Here is a 15,526-nt window from a genome sequence, read left to right as displayed (position 1 = left end):
GATATAGCAGATATATCGATATATCAGTGGAAGGTACATATTCGATAGGACGCACCCGAATAAATAATCGGCGATCTCCACTTATCAAACGCCTATCGCTATTTCTCAGCCTAACGCCAGCCAAGCGCGGAAATGTCAATTTCACAAATTCGTTTAAATAGCGAACAATAAAACGGGCTGCATATTTGCATGAAATCCGATCAAACGGACAATTAAATGTTACGAATGGCAATCAATTAAGCACTGTTGTGTCAGCAGCAAAGGAAGAGAAGAGCATTCGAAAAGTGCGCAGTAAAAATCAATAACTGTAAGTGGCACAGAGAACACGCACACACATGTAAAACGCGCAGCCTGTGAGCAACAAGCACCCCCACACACACGCACACACACACACAGGCGCACACAATGTCCGACGAAGAAGAAGAATCCTTGTCCGAGGGCTTTTCCGCCAGCGAAGAGGATGAATGGAAACCGGGCAAAGATGCACGCGGCGGCGAATCCTCCGATGACGATGACAGCGAATTTGAGGAGACACTCGGCGGCGCAGCGGCTTCAGCCAGTGCCAGTGGCCGCTCCTCGGCGTGCGCAGCCAAAAAGAGGCAAGCAATCAATCACTTTTAATCCAAAATGAAGCAATATAATCTAACATCCATACCGCAGGGAACAAAAGCCGCCCAGCGGCATTAAGGGCGCCTCTGTGAAGAAACGCAAACCGAGCGGCCAATCGCTGCGCTCCAAGCTCTACAACAAATATCGGCCGCCGCCCAAAACATTTCCCACATCGTCCACACAGAACTCGCCAACGGCATCGGGTTCTGCCAGCCGCTTGACGGCCTCAAAAAACGCCAAAACGCCCAATGAAAGCAACCAAGCTGACTCCAGCAGCGAATCCAGTGTCGAGGATTATCTGGTCAATCCCGCTGATATTGATCTGCGCTCCAGTTTCTTTACGGCCAGCAAAGAAAAATCGCCAGCGCCGCAATTCGATTGCAATGCGGGCATCGCAAATCTCTCCGATTCTGGTTCCGGCTCCGAGGATAACAACGACAGCAGCTTTGAGGATAATAATGCCGGCAAAGCCTTCGATTTTCGTGACCTGCTCGAGAATGCCAATAGCCTGGAGCGTACCCGGGCCGCGCTGCTCACCAAGCGCAATGCCACGGCCACGCCCCCACCGCTGCCCAGCAGCCAGGGCAACGCTGCAGCCATGGATGTCAACGCACTGCTTGCATTGGGCGAGAACCAAAACTACGCTAACGAACCGGACAAACAACGCGAACGTCGACGTTCCTTAGCTGGGACAGCTGCTGGTGGCGCCGGAGCAGCACAGCCGCCGCCGCCGCCATTGGATGCACCGTCGCGTCTCAGCAAAACCAAGTCGACGCGCATTAAGCGGCACACGAAAACGCGTCCTGCGTCCACTGTGCTGGCTGCTGGCGGCGACTCCGATGACTCTGACTTTGAGGAAGTTGCAGGTAGGAAACGCAAGTAGAAAAAACCAAAAAAAAAAAAAAAAACAAGAATATAATGTTGATTGTAGTTGTGGATAAAGCAGTAGCAGGGCTTAATATCAAAAGTTGGTTGTGGTGTCTTGTTTGTTGAACTTAGCTAGCAAAAATTCCAGAGAATCTCGTATCTGATTACAAAATAAATGATAAAAGCTTCCATAATGGCTCCGTATGAGACTGCGTAGTTATTTGTTTAACGAAAATATATACATACATAGCAGAAGCAGAGCAAAAATTATATTACAACTGCTCTCTAGAACTTAACTAACACCCAACTGTATATTACTGTTAAGCCCAGTTCAAATAGTCTGCATAGCCCATAAGAAAACTAAATTTTGAAAAAAAATTATTACTTAGAAACTCTTTAACAATTATTATATGAACTGTGCAAACTATTTGAAACTGGGTCATGTAGTCTCTTAGACTGAAATAATATACAGAGCATAGAAACCACATTAGAAAGCTTTATTTAACACGCTTTAAGCTATACTTTCCAACACTGCAACTGCAAATAACTATGTTGACACGACAAGCTAACTACCCAACACTGGTAAAATTGCTAGTTTCTCAGTTAAAAAACAACATACATACTTCTCAATGTCTTTTGCAAATAGCACTACAAATAAATAATAAAAAAAAAACAAACAAACGAAAATAAGAAAACTAACACAAAATAGCTGTTTGAGTGTTGTTAAACGTTAAAAACTTTTCAAGAAATCTGCGTGTGTGTTGAAATGTTTGCACATTTTAAAGAACTTAAAGTATACACAAATATTATTTGCAAAGCACATGATGAAATCGAAGTTTTATAAAACGTTTGAAACCGAAGCAAATTAGTTTTGAATATTTATTCGGGCTGCATTTTATTTTCATTGTGTTTTATTTGCCAAAGAACAAGACTTAAGAAATTGAACATAAATGTTAAACACACTTTATACACTTACTTTATGGAAATTTCAAGTGTTTCAAAACGCAAAGAAAAAAGAACAATGAAAAACTAATATTAATAAAATTTAAAAACAAAAACAAAAAAAAAACTAGCTAACAAATTAGAACTGATGTTAAACGAATTTACTTTAGCAAAATTGTATTCATTTCACAAAATACAAACGAAATATTTAGTATGTATAGTAAATAAATAAAAAAAGAAAATGCATAATTTAGCGCAATTTAGTGAATGTTAAATGTATTTAATTCAATAATTGAAAATTTAAATGCACATCAAATGAAATAAATAAATGCAAAGCGTTTCAAAATGAAATAAAACTTTAAATCGATAAAAAAAAAAAAAAAACCGACAATTTGTAGCTGCTTTTATTGCCCGTAGACATACTTAAGCAACAGACTGTAACTGAAGAAGCCCCCAACCTGACCGAACCACTTCCCTTTTGCAGACGCTCAGCTGAGCAGCGACGACCAGGAGAAGGATGCTGCCGCCACGCCCAATGTCTCTGGTGATCTGGAGATTCATGTGGGCCTGCCAACGCGCACTCTGACCAAGGAGCAGAAAACCCAGCACGAACTGGAGCTGGCGCTGAAGCGTCGCATGAATCGCGACATCAAGGACCGCCAGCTGTTGATGCACAAGGTCAGCCTGTTGTGCCTCATAGCGCGCAGCCTAAAGTACAATCGGCTGCTAGCGGATAGGAGCCTGATGCAGGCCGCACTGAAGCTGCTGCCCAGCCAGAATGCCTATCCCACGGAAAAGGGCGTTGAGCTCAAGTATCTGCAATCCTTTGTCACCTGGTTCAAAACGGCCATCAAGCTGCTGAGTCAGGATCTGTATGCCGCCAAGGCGACGGCTGGCTCAAAGCGCGCCATTATCGAGGAGCTGCTGGCGCAGATTAAGCGCAAGGAGGCGCGCTGCAAACAGGACATGATCTTCATATTCATTATACTGGCACGCGGCATGGGCATGAATTGTCGCTTGATTGTCAATCTACAGCCCATGGCGCTGCGGCCGCAGGCAAGCGATCTGATACCCATCAAACTGAAGCAGGAGGAGAAGAACAAAAGCGGAACTATTAACAGCGAAGCTGAAGAGGATGAGGAGGAACAATCGGACAGCAAAAGCAGCAAGACGAAAGCTCACAAAAGCAGCTCAAAGACGGCCAGAACAACCGTCAAAGATTCCAGCAGCAAGAGCAGCCCCGCAGCCGCACCCGCAGCTAAAGCGGAATCGAAGCCAAGCTCCAGTGTCCCAGCAAAAGCAGCCAAAAAGACAACTAAAGAGCACAAAAAAGACACCAGCTCCAAATCGACGACCAAGTCCAGCGCTAAGTCTAATTCCAAAACAGTTTCTACAACCAAAGCAGAAGCAAAGTCCAGTTCCAAGAAACTAAGTGAAGGGTCCAAGTCCAGCGCCCACGGCAAAGCCAAAGCCGCCGAGAGCAGCTCGGAACCGGAGTTGGAGCTCAAGCCAAGCGGCTCACAAGGCAGGGGGAATGGCAACCCGACCAAGGACAAGCCGCAGATTGGGCGACTCAAACGTGCGCCCCAGTTGCCCGTTGCAGAAGCAGCCAAGAAACCGAGGCTGGAGCAGCTGAAGCCTGAATTTACGCCCGTGGCGCGACGCACGCGCAAAGCATCTGCAGATACGGAAAAGGCGGCACGCGAGGAAGTTTCGTATCCGGTAGCCAAGATAGGCTCACCTGTCGTACCTAAGCTGGTGTTGCCAAAAAATGCCATGCATAGCGATGCAGAGAATGCCAATCCCGGCCGGAATCAGCAGCGTGCCACACGCTCACGCAGCAAGTCGCCCAAGGTGCACATCTCGCCGGTGTTCCTAAAGGGCGACCAGAATGCGCCTGTGGCAGCCACAGCGAAAAACGCAGCGCCGCGTCGCAGTCAGGATGCAAAGGCCAAAATATCGCCCACGTTTTTGACCAAAACAGAAGAACCCAAACGGGAGCTGCGGACGCGCCAGCAAAAGGCTAAAGCTCTGGCCATACCTCAGCTTGATGGCGGCGACGATAGCTTGCCCTTGCCCAAGAAGCGACCCAAGCTGGAGAAGCTGCAGAAATCGCAAAGCCAGGGCAGCGAATCCGCTTCCACTTCCGCGACCGACTCCACGCCCACCAGGGCCATAAAGAAGGCGCCCGTGCTGCCCAAGGCAGTGCAGCAGCTGCGCAAGGATCGTCGCGTGCTCTCCACCGATGATGAAGGCGTCAAAGAGAAACGCAAAACAACTGCCTCCGATATGTGGGTGGAGGTATGGTCCGAGGTGGAGGAGCAGTGGATATGCATAGATCTGTTTAAGGGCAAGATTCACGATGTGGATACCATCCGGGTAAGTAAACGTCCGGTTTGAGCGGCTCCCAATCCTAAACAGCTTGCGCTTGTAGAGAAATGCCTCCTCCAATCTGGCCTATGTTTTCGCATTCCAAGACGATCTCAGTCTTAAGGATGTGACGGCCCGGTACTGTCCCAGCTGGACGACCACGGTGCGAAAGTCGCGCGTGGAGAAGGCTTGGTTGGATGAGACACTGGCGCCCTATTTGGGCAGGCGGACCAAGCGCGACATACGCGAGGATGAGCAGCTGCGTCGCATACACTCCGACAAGCCGCTGCCCAAGTCCATATCCGAGTTCAAGGATCATCCGCTGTACGCGCTGGAGCGTCATCTGCTCAAATTCCAGGGCATCTATCCGGCAGATGCGCCCACCTTGGGCTTTATACGTGGCGAGCCTGTCTACTCGCGCGACTGTGTCCATGTGCTGCACTCCCGCGATATTTGGCTGAAGAGCGCGCGTGTCGTAAAGCTGGGCGAGCAGCCCTACAAGATTGTCAAGGCACGGCCTAAGTGGGATAAGGTAAGCAAATCTTTGCGCAAGTGAAACTATTCCGACTGAAAAATGCGTGTACATGTATTACTTCTAACAGCTCACGCGCACTGTCATCAAGGATCAGCCGCTGGAGATCTTTGGCTATTGGCAAACGCAGGAGTACGAGCCGCCCACCGCCGAGAACGGGCTGGTGCCGCGCAACGCGTACGGCAATGTGGAGCTCTTCAAGGCCTGCATGCTGCCCAAGAAAACAGTCCATCTCAGACGTAAGTTGGCCACTCACAGCCTAAATCATATCTCATCTAATGCCCTGTCCCAACAGTGCCTGGCCTGATGCGCGTCTGCAAAAAGCTGAACATCGATTGCGCCAATGCGGTGATTGGTTTCGATTTCCATCAGGGCGCCTGTCATCCCATGTACGATGGCTTTGTCGTTTGCGAGGACTTTGCCGAGCTGGTCACCGCCGCCTGGGAGGAGGATCAGCAGGAGCAGGCGCGCAAGGAGCAGGATAAATACGAAGCGCGCGTCTACGGCAACTGGAAGAAGCTCATCAAGGGCCTGCTCATACGCGAGCGTCTCAAGCGAAAATATAATTTCTAAATTGAATTCCCATTCTAATTTGTTTTCTTTTTTTTTCTGGTTTTGTGCTCTGTTTAACGTTCAACTTGAATTGCGTTTTATAATATTTTTGTACGAATTAATTGCCTCAATGTTTCAATAAATTTTCACAATTTATAATATCCTAAGATATAAACGATAAACGAGATAATAAGGCTTCGACTTTCAATTATCTGCAAAAATTTTTAAAAATTAATTTATGCATAAAAAACATTTTCCTTTTCAAGACATCTTAGATCGAATATGAATCTTATAGAGGAATACACAAGAACAACTTTATAAGGCTTGGATCGTGCCTGAAATATGTTGCTTTTGGTTTTGGAATGCATTTATTTAGCGATTTTTAAAAGTTTCATTTCTCGTTAACTTTACAAAGGACATTAGGAGGGAGTCAAAACGAAAAAAAAAAAAACAAATTCTTAGCTTCTGTAAATATAGAAAATATTATGTTTCTACAATCAACAAATTAAAGGGTCTTTCAAAAGTTTTGCTTAGTCACAAGTATTAAGTACGTAGTTTAGTTTAAAATTGTAAGCGCATATAGTTTAAGTGTGGAATGTAACTTAAACAAGTTTTATCAACAAACTAAAATTTTTGGCCTGTTCGATTTGGCAGCTAATAAATAAATGAACTAAAGAGAATGCTTTGGTTTCTGACGAAATGTCAATTCTTGGTGCGCATTTTGAGCAACTTTCTCAATGAAAATCTCAGCTTTAACTAATTTTAAACAGTTAGACGCTTAACAAGATTGATTCTTAGGCTTTCTTAGGCTATAAATATATATATATATATATATATATATATATATATCTATATATTTGGGGCTGACCAATCCCAAAGGAAGTCTCAGTCGTTATATGTCCAACAATCTCAAGCTGTGCTCCCGCTCAGTTCTCATTCCGTCCGACTTAGTCTAAATTTGTGGTTTCTGTGTTTTTCTGTGTTTCTGCCTTTGCTCCGGTGACCAATGCTGTTGGCTGCTTGCGCTGCGCCTGCAGATACTCGAAGTACATGCGCCGGGCCTGATTCAGCACCCGGGTAACATCATGCTTGCGCACCATCTTGTCAAAGTGCATGGCGATCTCGTTGTAGTCCATGGCCGACTTGATGATTGTGTTGCGATGCTGCAGCAACAGGGTCAGGCAGAGAAACATAAGGAACGCATTGCCGCCCCCAAATTCAGCGGGTGGCGGCAGTGCAGCAGCTGTGCTATTGATCCCGTTTATCGGACTGCAACTGGAGCGCTGTGGCGAGCGTGTGTAGGCGCTCTCATCATCCGCATTCGTTGCAATCTCCACCAGCGTCGGCGCCTCCACGCGATTCGGTTCCGTTGAAATTGGCATGATCACCTCCGGCAGGCTGCTGCTGTTGCGCATGGCACCGCCAACTCCAGCTCCACCTCCAACTCCTCCGTCCAGCAACTGGCTCTCATCTATAAAGGGATTCAGCGCGTGCGTCTCCGTCGGCTGAACGCTGTTGCTCTTGGCGGCCGCCAGACGTTGCCGTCGACGCATATGTAGTTCGCTGACATCGGGGCAGGTGATGATCTCATTCTCCTTTAGATCCTCTACCAGGTCTAGCGTATCCTTGTCCAGTTTTTCGTATTCAATGTCAGCGGGCGTTTGCTTTTCCGTAAACGGCAGTCCAAATACCTGTCGATCCAGATTCTCCGACTCTAGGCGTAGCTCGCGCGTGATGGCGTTTGTCATGGGATAGTACTCCTGATCGGGATCCTGATCGGGCGTTGTCTCCTCGGGCTGCTGCTGATGCTGCTGCGGCTGCGACTGCACCGGCGACACTGCATTGAGATCCATTTGCAGACTATAGCTGCTCAGTTCCTGCGCCTGCTGTATGGCTGTGGCCGCTGTCGAGGCACTCCAGCTAGTCTCTGGTATGGATGAAGAGTCGGACTCATCCAGCGAGCTGCCCAGCGGTCCGCCCTTGGTCAGCTGCACCAACGGCTTGCTGACTTGTGGCGGCGTCAGCTGCTGCTGCTGCTCCTTTTGCGGCTTCTCGCTGATCTGCAGCTGATTGGCCAGGCGATCCGAGATGCGATTCTTGTTGATTGCTGCAAAGTTGAGAAATTCATTAAAGTTCTTGACCAGCTTGGGCGGCGTCTTGCGCTCGGCATCGTCGCCGCCATCGAACGAGATGCTGGCCATGCGACTGCTGGCCGCAATTTTCTCCTTGAGATCCTTGAAATGACCGCCGCTGCTGCTGCCGACGCGTTTGACGCTCTCGCTGACCGAGCTGGCATTGGAGGCCAATTGCTTGGCAATGCTATTGCTTACATTGAGAATGTTCTTCGCCGGCAGCTTGGCCAGGCCCTGCACCTGTTCTCGCTCCTTCTCCTCGCCCAGATTGGAAGACGATGTTGAAGACAAAAATGCCCTGGCGGGCGTGGGCGTGGCCACATTATTATAATTGTTATTATTGTTGTTGTTGTTGCTTGGCTGCTGCTGTGCATCCTCCTTGAACGGATTCGTTTCATGAAATTGTGGCGGCGAGCCTGATATCTGTTCCTTTCGATCGAAGACATCGTCATCGGTATCCTCGCTGGCGGACAGCTCCAGCACCGATTTGGCATTATGCTCCGCAATGCCGCCCTCAATGAGCGCCAACATCTTGGACTCGTCCAGACTTTGGTGCGCCTTGGCCGATGCCCTGCGCTGACGACGCGCCGCATGTCGCGATATATTTTCGTCCAGACTCTGATTCAAACGCTTCGAGTTATCCAGCGCATGATTGCTGGCGGCGCCCAGCGACGAGCTCAGCGAGCTAAGCGACGCCGACGAACTCTGCCTGCGCAGCGCGCACACCTTGGTGTAGGGATTCTCGCGCGGCTTGGTCAGCAGATAAGAAGGACTCGTCGGCGTGGCGCTGTACGATGTGGAAAATGTGCTGGCACTGTTTGGCGCCGATGCCTCCGTTATGGGCACAAATTCCTGATATTAAAGAATGATTCTGATTACAATTGCGAGAAGAATGGATCGATCCTATTGACAAACAGAGCTAGCTGGTCATGACATAACTTTCACAATAGAAATATTAGGAAATTTTCAACACCTACAACAAATTTAAATTTTAAAGATTTTCGATTTTAAAAACAATCCGCAGCGCGTTTTATCCTCAGCACAAAAGTTCTTTGAGAGGATGCGAATTGCAACTTTTTGTCAGGTATGCGTAAATATTTTTTATGTTATTCACATTTGATCGGAAAACGTTCGATTACTACGAATATTCGAATATATATTACGAATATTAAACGCGTGTATATTATGTTTAAATATAAATTACGTAGAAGTTGCAAATCGAGTCCAAAACTAATCATGCCTTCATTGTTGGGAAATCTGACTAAGCAGAAAGCAGAAATTACCCGGCTTTGTCCGTGAACATATTTATACACTTCTATGCTTTACATGTTAAGCAGGAAAATCTAGTTTCTAGCCTTTAAGAAATATAGAAATACATGCTTTACAGAGCTAATCGTGGCTTGATTCCTAAGAAATATAACTAACAAGCAGAAATTACCCGGCCTTGCCCGTGAACATATAATTCTCAAAGCTACATCTCATTTTCAAGTTAAAGGAAATATCTACCTTTCGAGCTATTATCAAGCGGAGTGTAAAAACGCACCTTTTCGTAGAGAGACAGCTCCTTGGAGCTATTATTGTCATAGCACAGTGAACTCCACTGAACCTCCAGCATGCGCAGCGCATCCTCAAAGGGAAACTCGCGCTTCAGCTCGAGCAGCAGCCAACGATAGCAGAAGAGCAGATCGTCCGCCTGCTGCGACTTGAGATATTCCCAAAATTCTGGATCATAGAAGCTCAGAGCCTCCGTGAGATGGGCGAATTTCTGAGTCATGGCAATGCCGTCGAGCATGAAATTGCCGCGCACACGTGCCATAATCGCACAGAAGCATATGTAGGCCTGCGCCTCGTCGTTCATGGTGACGAGCAGCGGTGAGGCAATATCCGACATGCCCTGGCAATAGCTGACCACCGGGTGATTCAGAGCGTATGTGGTCAGTATGTTGAAGAGCGAGGCAATGTTCTGGTTGTCATCGCTGCCCGCATAAAACGGATGCAGTCGATCCGTGCGCAGCACATCCTTCTTCACCATGCTGGTGACATAGGCCAGCTCGCCGGCAGCACAGCCGCGCTGCACAGCCGCCTTCCAGGTGTCGCGCAGCTTATAGTATTGCTCGGATTTGCGGCGCATAAACTCCATGCGCTGATGCCCATCCAGGGCCAGGCCATGCAGTCCGCTGGGATACACATTCAGCAGATGCTTCCAGACGACGCGACGCAAACTGGGCTCAATGCCGCCCAGAAATATGACCTTGCGCAGCTCATCGCGTCGCTGGATTTGCCCCAACGCATCCAGGAACAGACGAAATTCGCCATCGCACATGGGCGGACGCGGCGGCAGATTGGCCATGTGTTCGTCGGACAAATTGAAGGCCTTCTGCACAATGGAGAACGTTTTCTCCATTTGATTCATGATCAGACCCGGCAATTTTGTCTGCATGTGCTGCACATATTTCTGGGAGACGCCCAGCGACTGCAGCGGCGATACACTGGCCGAAAATGTGGCCGTGCTGCTGATGCTTCCCGATCTGCTGGTGACTGTGGAATCCGTTTCGCATTCACGCACCAAGGTGAAGGGTTTGACGTCGATCTGTAGCATTAGGCACGGTTCCGAGGCGGTCTGTATAGATATATTGTGTATACGTAGGAATGCAGCGTCCAGATCCCAGTCGGAGAGCACGGCCAAATAGATTTCATTGCCAGCTGGATCGAAGGCTTTGTATTTGATTGAAAAATCGGATTTAATGTCAAAAGCCTTGGCTAGCAGCGAGTAGAGCACCTCCATTGTGGTTATTTGTGGATCCACAGAGAATTTGCGCCATTCTGGCGGTCGGGCCGCCTCGCATTTCTATGCGAGTGTGCGTGTGCGTGTGAGCGGGGGGAAGAGAAAGTGCAGAGGGGGAGGGCTGGGTGAAAATTGTTGTGTTTGCTTGTGTCTGTTCCAAAAACATACCTTGACCTTAACGCGCACCGCCTCTCTGGGATATATGCCAGCCATGATGTTTTATTGTGTGTGCACTTTGTGACTAACTTAATTCCATTATTTGTTTGCGTTTTTGTTATTATTAATTAAATTGGTTACCATTTGAGCAAGCGACAAATGCTCTTTGTTGTTACGCCATCTATGGGCAGCAGTGCTGCTAAGCAACATTTGCCAACACTAAATACTGTGTTGCCACACCGATAAGTGCCAGTGTGTACACACCAAGAGTGATGTCTCTGTGTGTGTGTGTGTGTGGTTGTGGCAACACTGTAAAAACAAGAAAAACATTCAGCGCATACAAATATGAGAAGATTAGTGCAAAATTTGTTGTTGTTATAGTTTATTAACATTTAGTAGTTTTTTGTTTTTTAAGCAAATGCATTGTATGCACAATTCGAACGCGACGTGTTAACGCTTAATGGTAAAGCCCAGCCAAGGCGCGCGTCGAACGTAGAGCAGCGTAATCTTCACCAACACTTGGTTGTCGTCGTCTAGAATTTTGGGTGTGTATGCGTGTCTCTGAGTGTGTGTGTGTGCGAGAATCGGGCGTGTATGTGACGTGTTCGGCGAGCAAACACACGCTCAGCCCCAGCCAAGGCACAAGGCAACAGCGTTTTGGACTGCCCAGGATCATCAGGAGCACGGGACGTGCCAGGCCGGCTATGCAGCTGACTTTGCATGGCCAGCGTACTGCGCTCAATTGGCTGGCCCATTGAGATAATTTTTGTTTAATTTATGATCATTCGTTTATGTGCTGTATGCGTATGCCCAATTGTACTTGAGTTGTTTGTACAAGTATGCATGTGTGCGTGCCTGTGTGTGTATGTGTGTTTGTGTGTGGCAGCGATAAATTCTCTCTGAACTTAACATTGTTGTAGTCGCTTTTTATTATTGTTGTTGTTGTTGTTGTTGTGCACACACCACAATGTAAGTTGAATTATTATGCAAAATAATGCTCTTAACTTCCGTTGACGCATTATGCTGTATGTGTGCGTATGCTGTACGTGTGTATGCGTGTGTGTGCGCGCCTTGTAGCGGCATGCTTATATCACACACAACACACAAAATTGATACGATAACTTGCCCTGAGTCTGTGGCAGTTATAGCATTACAATGACATTATCATAAAATTTGCCAGCAACTTCTGTAAAGCTTAATATATATCTAGATGGATGCATATATATACATATATTAATATGCATTTTGTTTGGTTTCAGTTTGGCCAGCGTTTAATGGATGACACATCATCATGGGAAAGCTATTATCAAAAATTTTCGGCAACAAAGAAATGCGAATTCTTATGCTCGGCTTGGACGCTGCTGGCAAAACAAGTGAGTGGTCAATGCTTATCTAAATCGTTATTTATATAATTTTTATGTATATTGAAACGTTTTCGCAGCGATCCTCTATAAACTGAAACTGGGTCAATCGGTTACAACGATACCCACGGTGGGTTTTAACGTGGAAACTGTGACGTACAAGAATGTCAAGTTCAATGTCTGGGATGTTGGCGGGCAGGACAAAATTCGACCGCTTTGGCGGCATTACTATACAGGCAAGCATTCAGCATGGAGCCCGCAAAACATTCATATTAACATGTATCCTCTCCAAATTTGACTTGGTACAGGCACACAGGGTCTGATATTCGTTGTGGACTGTGCTGATCGAGATAGAATAGATGAGGCGCGCACTGAACTGCATAGGATAATTAATGATAGAGAGATGCGGGACGCCATTATACTGATATTTGCTAATAAACAGGATCTAGCCGATGGTAAATACGCTTTGAGAATATTCAAATGAATTGTTAACGATAGTTGTTTATTCTTGTTGCAGCAATGAAACCGCATGAAATCCAGGAAAAACTAGGTTTAACTAGAATAAGAGATCGCAATTGGTATGTCCAGCCATCATGTGCCACAAGCGGCGATGGCCTCTACGAGGGCCTAACGTGGTTAACGTCTAATCATAAATTATGAGAATCATAATCAGAATCCAACGTATTTCAATGTATGGCATGTATTATTCGAAGCGAAACAAAATTATTATATTTTTTATTTATACAAAAACAAAACAAGAGAAAACAGCAAGACGCATAGTGAAAAGCACCCGACAAAATCGAACAGAACAGAAATTAACTAAATTTGAAAACCACAAAATATTTATATATATATATATAGAGAAAAGTCGATATATATATATATATATTATGATGATATATATATACACACATACATGTATACAAAACTAATCAATCAATATTCTCACTAGTAAAAATAAACATAAAATAAAACAAAGCAACATGAGCATAATAAATAAATAAAAATAAACTAAAGCACAGTCAAGAAAGAAATTAAAAAAAAAAAACAACAACAAAATAATACAAAATCAGTATAAAAAACTGCAAAACATAGTTTTAAGTAAAATTTTCTTGTAAATTATAATGATGAGCCACGTAAGCAATTAAGTTGAATGCTTGTTTATTGCAACTGTTATTTGACTTGAAAACGAGAAAGTCGTAAATAAAATAAAATGTAAATAAAATATTCAAATTAAAGCGCATATACAGCAAAACGATAATTAAACAAAACATATGAAAATCCACTCCGATAATGAGAACAAAACCAATTGCTATACACATAAAACATAGTCTTCAACAAAATATAAGTTATAGTAACTGTGCCTTCCTGAATTCTGTTTCAACTTTAAGAGTTTTTCCTTGACTTTTACTTGCAGCGGTTGCGGGAATAACTACAATTATCTCTATAAAATTGATTCGTGTTCGGTTTGGTTTTTCGTACTCATCTGTTTGCCGTAAGGATTATACGCCGTGTTCTGTGCATTTTCCACCCCGCCAACTGACCTGTCAATCAGATTGCAAACAGCTTGACTTCGGTGCGAGTGCTCGGACTACTTTCAATTGTTTATGAATGTAAATATGCCAAATCCATAGACACAATTTCTTATAAAAGATAAACAATGGGAACCAAGCAGCGAATATTAATTGCTTAACGAGGCGTTTTCAATTGTTCTTTCGTTTCGATAAACTGGTTTTGGTGCGTCGCTCGATGTAGATACATGAATTTACTTGAAAACGGCACGTGTCATTGACTCCAATTTGTATTTGTTTACAAATTAAAGATGCGCTGTTTTTGGCATCCAATAACTCAAGCATACAATCTGCAGCTACACATTTGCACCTTGTATACCCCAAAAGCGGATGTTCTAGCGAAAATCGTTCTCGTTTGCATATTGTTTAGAACTATTGAAATACACAAGTTTTTAAATTTATACAGTCGAACTAGCCTGAGGAATTTGTAATTTATATTAAATCTATTTGATTGCATTTTGGATTATGTTTCATAATACTTTGAAAGAGATAAGTGCACATAGTTATGATTATAACACATTTTGTTTTAATTCTTATTTTCGAGAACATATTGAAATCAAACTTGAGACAAGGGAGAATGTCCTCAAAACCTTTGAAACTACATGGCATCTAAAAATAGAGCTACAATAAGAAACTAATCTTTTTAAGAACTTTTCTCAGATTTTGCATAGCAGTGAAATCTGATCAAATCATGAAGAACACAAGTCTAAAGAGTCTTCTTCTTATTTGTGAGTCTGAAATACAACTAATATTATCGAAAATATCTACAAATAAAAACTGGGAAAGTTGAAGAGACAAACAACTTGTTAGGCGACTCTTTTTAAGATTTTTCTTAAGCTAAAACTGAACAAAAAAGACAAGAAACTTAAGTTTGGTTTTTTTTATCATTTAAAAAATAACTTGAAAAATATTTAGTTTAGAGTTAAAAACCTTTTAGAGTACTTAAATATGTGAAGTTTCTTGCAAAAGAACTTATAATAAGCTTGTTTGTTTCTAGGTCTTCTAAATAAATAAATAAACAATAAAATTGTACTGTTTTTTTTTTTTGTTCATGTCCAGTTTGACAGAGAAAATAAATCTATAAAACTATTCCCAATATTAAGACCCAACCTTACTGCAAAATAGACTCGGCTGGCGAATTTTGATTGATTAAATAAAGTGCACTGCACTTGATAATAGAATGGAGGAAAAAAACAAATAGGAAAATAAAAGGCAGCTCTTATTCACACGCATAGAAAGTGCTTGTGTATCCGTAGCCCGGGCGGAGAAGAGATGTCGCCCGTTCAAATGTCAAGAACCAACCCTCTCGACAATGTTTGTCTCGCTCGCACTGCCGGCCTATCTGGCCATCTGGCTATCTCGCTCTTTGGCTAGCCTGTTGTTGTTGCTGCTGGCGGGCATTTTTGATGCACGGATATTACAGGATACCGAGCTCTCGCTCGCTCCTCCTACAGCAGCATGGGCGTGGCCAGCGCAGAGCAAAGCGCTTTGACTTTTGCGTTCGTTTCACTTTTGTCCTGGGCACAAACTTCACCTCCCACGCCCAAGAGAGTGAGAGAGCGAGAGCGAGAGAGAGAGAGCGCGCAGCTTAGTGCTCGCGTGGGTCTGGGCTGAGGGTGTAGGAGCTGGGTAGGTGACTGTTGTGTTCC

At 44.8% G+C, this 15,526-nt stretch overlaps 3 protein-coding genes across 4 annotated transcripts; 2 read left to right on the top strand and 1 right to left on the bottom strand.

Annotated features, from left to right (window-relative positions):
* The first annotated feature begins 85 nt into the window (after positions 1-85).
* Positions 86-6,054, top strand: Xpc (DNA repair protein complementing XP-C cells homolog). Its single transcript, XM_002059879.4, has 6 exons — positions 86-599; positions 661-1,475; positions 2,903-4,797; positions 4,853-5,320; positions 5,391-5,559; positions 5,616-6,054. Exons 1-6 carry the CDS (start codon positions 406-408, stop codon positions 5,891-5,893), a joined length of 3,819 nt encoding a protein of 1,272 aa, XP_002059915.2. The 5' UTR covers positions 86-405; the 3' UTR covers positions 5,894-6,054.
* A 732-nt stretch (positions 6,055-6,786) lies between these two features.
* Positions 6,787-11,154, bottom strand: LOC6636465 (uncharacterized). Its single transcript, XM_002059878.4, has 3 exons — positions 10,958-11,154; positions 9,548-10,852; positions 6,787-8,856 (listed from the first exon to the last, which is right to left on the bottom strand). Exons 1-3 carry the CDS (start codon positions 11,000-11,002, stop codon positions 6,820-6,822), a joined length of 3,387 nt encoding a protein of 1,128 aa, XP_002059914.1. The 5' UTR covers positions 11,003-11,154; the 3' UTR covers positions 6,787-6,819.
* Positions 8,941-13,991, top strand: Arf6 (ADP-ribosylation factor 6). 2 transcript variants are annotated; one of them, XM_015168382.3, is made up of 5 exons: positions 8,941-9,088; positions 12,205-12,318; positions 12,387-12,542; positions 12,615-12,761; positions 12,824-13,991. In XM_015168382.3, the coding sequence occupies exons 2-5, from the start codon at positions 12,237-12,239 to the stop codon at positions 12,964-12,966; spliced, it is 528 nt and encodes a 175-aa protein (XP_015023868.1). In that variant the 5' UTR covers positions 8,941-9,088; positions 12,205-12,236; the 3' UTR covers positions 12,967-13,991. The 2 variants fall into 2 exon arrangements, with proteins under 2 accessions (XP_015023868.1, XP_002059913.1); XM_002059877.4 differs by lacking the exon at positions 8,941-9,088 and adding an exon at positions 11,259-11,490.
* Positions 13,992-15,526: the final 1,535 nt, after the last annotated feature.

Source organism: Drosophila virilis, chromosome 5 (genome assembly GCF_030788295.1).
Source record: "Drosophila virilis strain 15010-1051.87 chromosome 5, Dvir_AGI_RSII-ME, whole genome shotgun sequence".
NCBI classification, from domain to species: Eukaryota; Metazoa; Arthropoda; class Insecta; order Diptera; family Drosophilidae; genus Drosophila; species Drosophila virilis.
The sequence above is the reverse complement of the archived record's forward strand: the minus strand, read 5'-3'. Positions and strand labels throughout refer to the sequence as shown.

Coding starts and splice junctions, on each gene's coding strand:
- Xpc (XM_002059879.4), top strand. CDS start 406: ATGTCCGACGAAGAAGAAGAATCCTTGTCCGAGGGCTTTTCCGCCAGC. Junction 1,476..2,902: donor TGACTTTGAGGAAGTTGCAG/GTAGGAAACGCA, acceptor TCCCTTTTGCAG/ACGCTCAGCTGAGCAGCGAC. Junction 5,321..5,390: donor CACGGCCTAAGTGGGATAAG/GTAAGCAAATCT, acceptor TACTTCTAACAG/CTCACGCGCACTGTCATCAA.
- LOC6636465 (XM_002059878.4), bottom strand. CDS start 11,002: ATGGCTGGCATATATCCCAGAGAGGCGGTGCGCGTTAAGGTCAAG. Junction 10,853..10,957: donor CGGTGCGCGTTAAGGTCAAG/GTATGTTTTTGG, acceptor ACACTCGCATAG/AAATGCGAGGCGGCCCGACC. Junction 8,857..9,547: donor AGCTGTCTCTCTACGAAAAG/GTGCGTTTTTAC, acceptor CTTTAATATCAG/GAATTTGTGCCCATAACGGA.
- Arf6 (XM_015168382.3), top strand. CDS start 12,237: ATGGGAAAGCTATTATCAAAAATTTTCGGCAACAAAGAAATGCGAATT. Junction 12,319..12,386: donor GGACGCTGCTGGCAAAACAA/GTGAGTGGTCAA, acceptor ACGTTTTCGCAG/CGATCCTCTATAAACTGAAA. Junction 12,762..12,823: donor TAAACAGGATCTAGCCGATG/GTAAATACGCTT, acceptor TTCTTGTTGCAG/CAATGAAACCGCATGAAATC.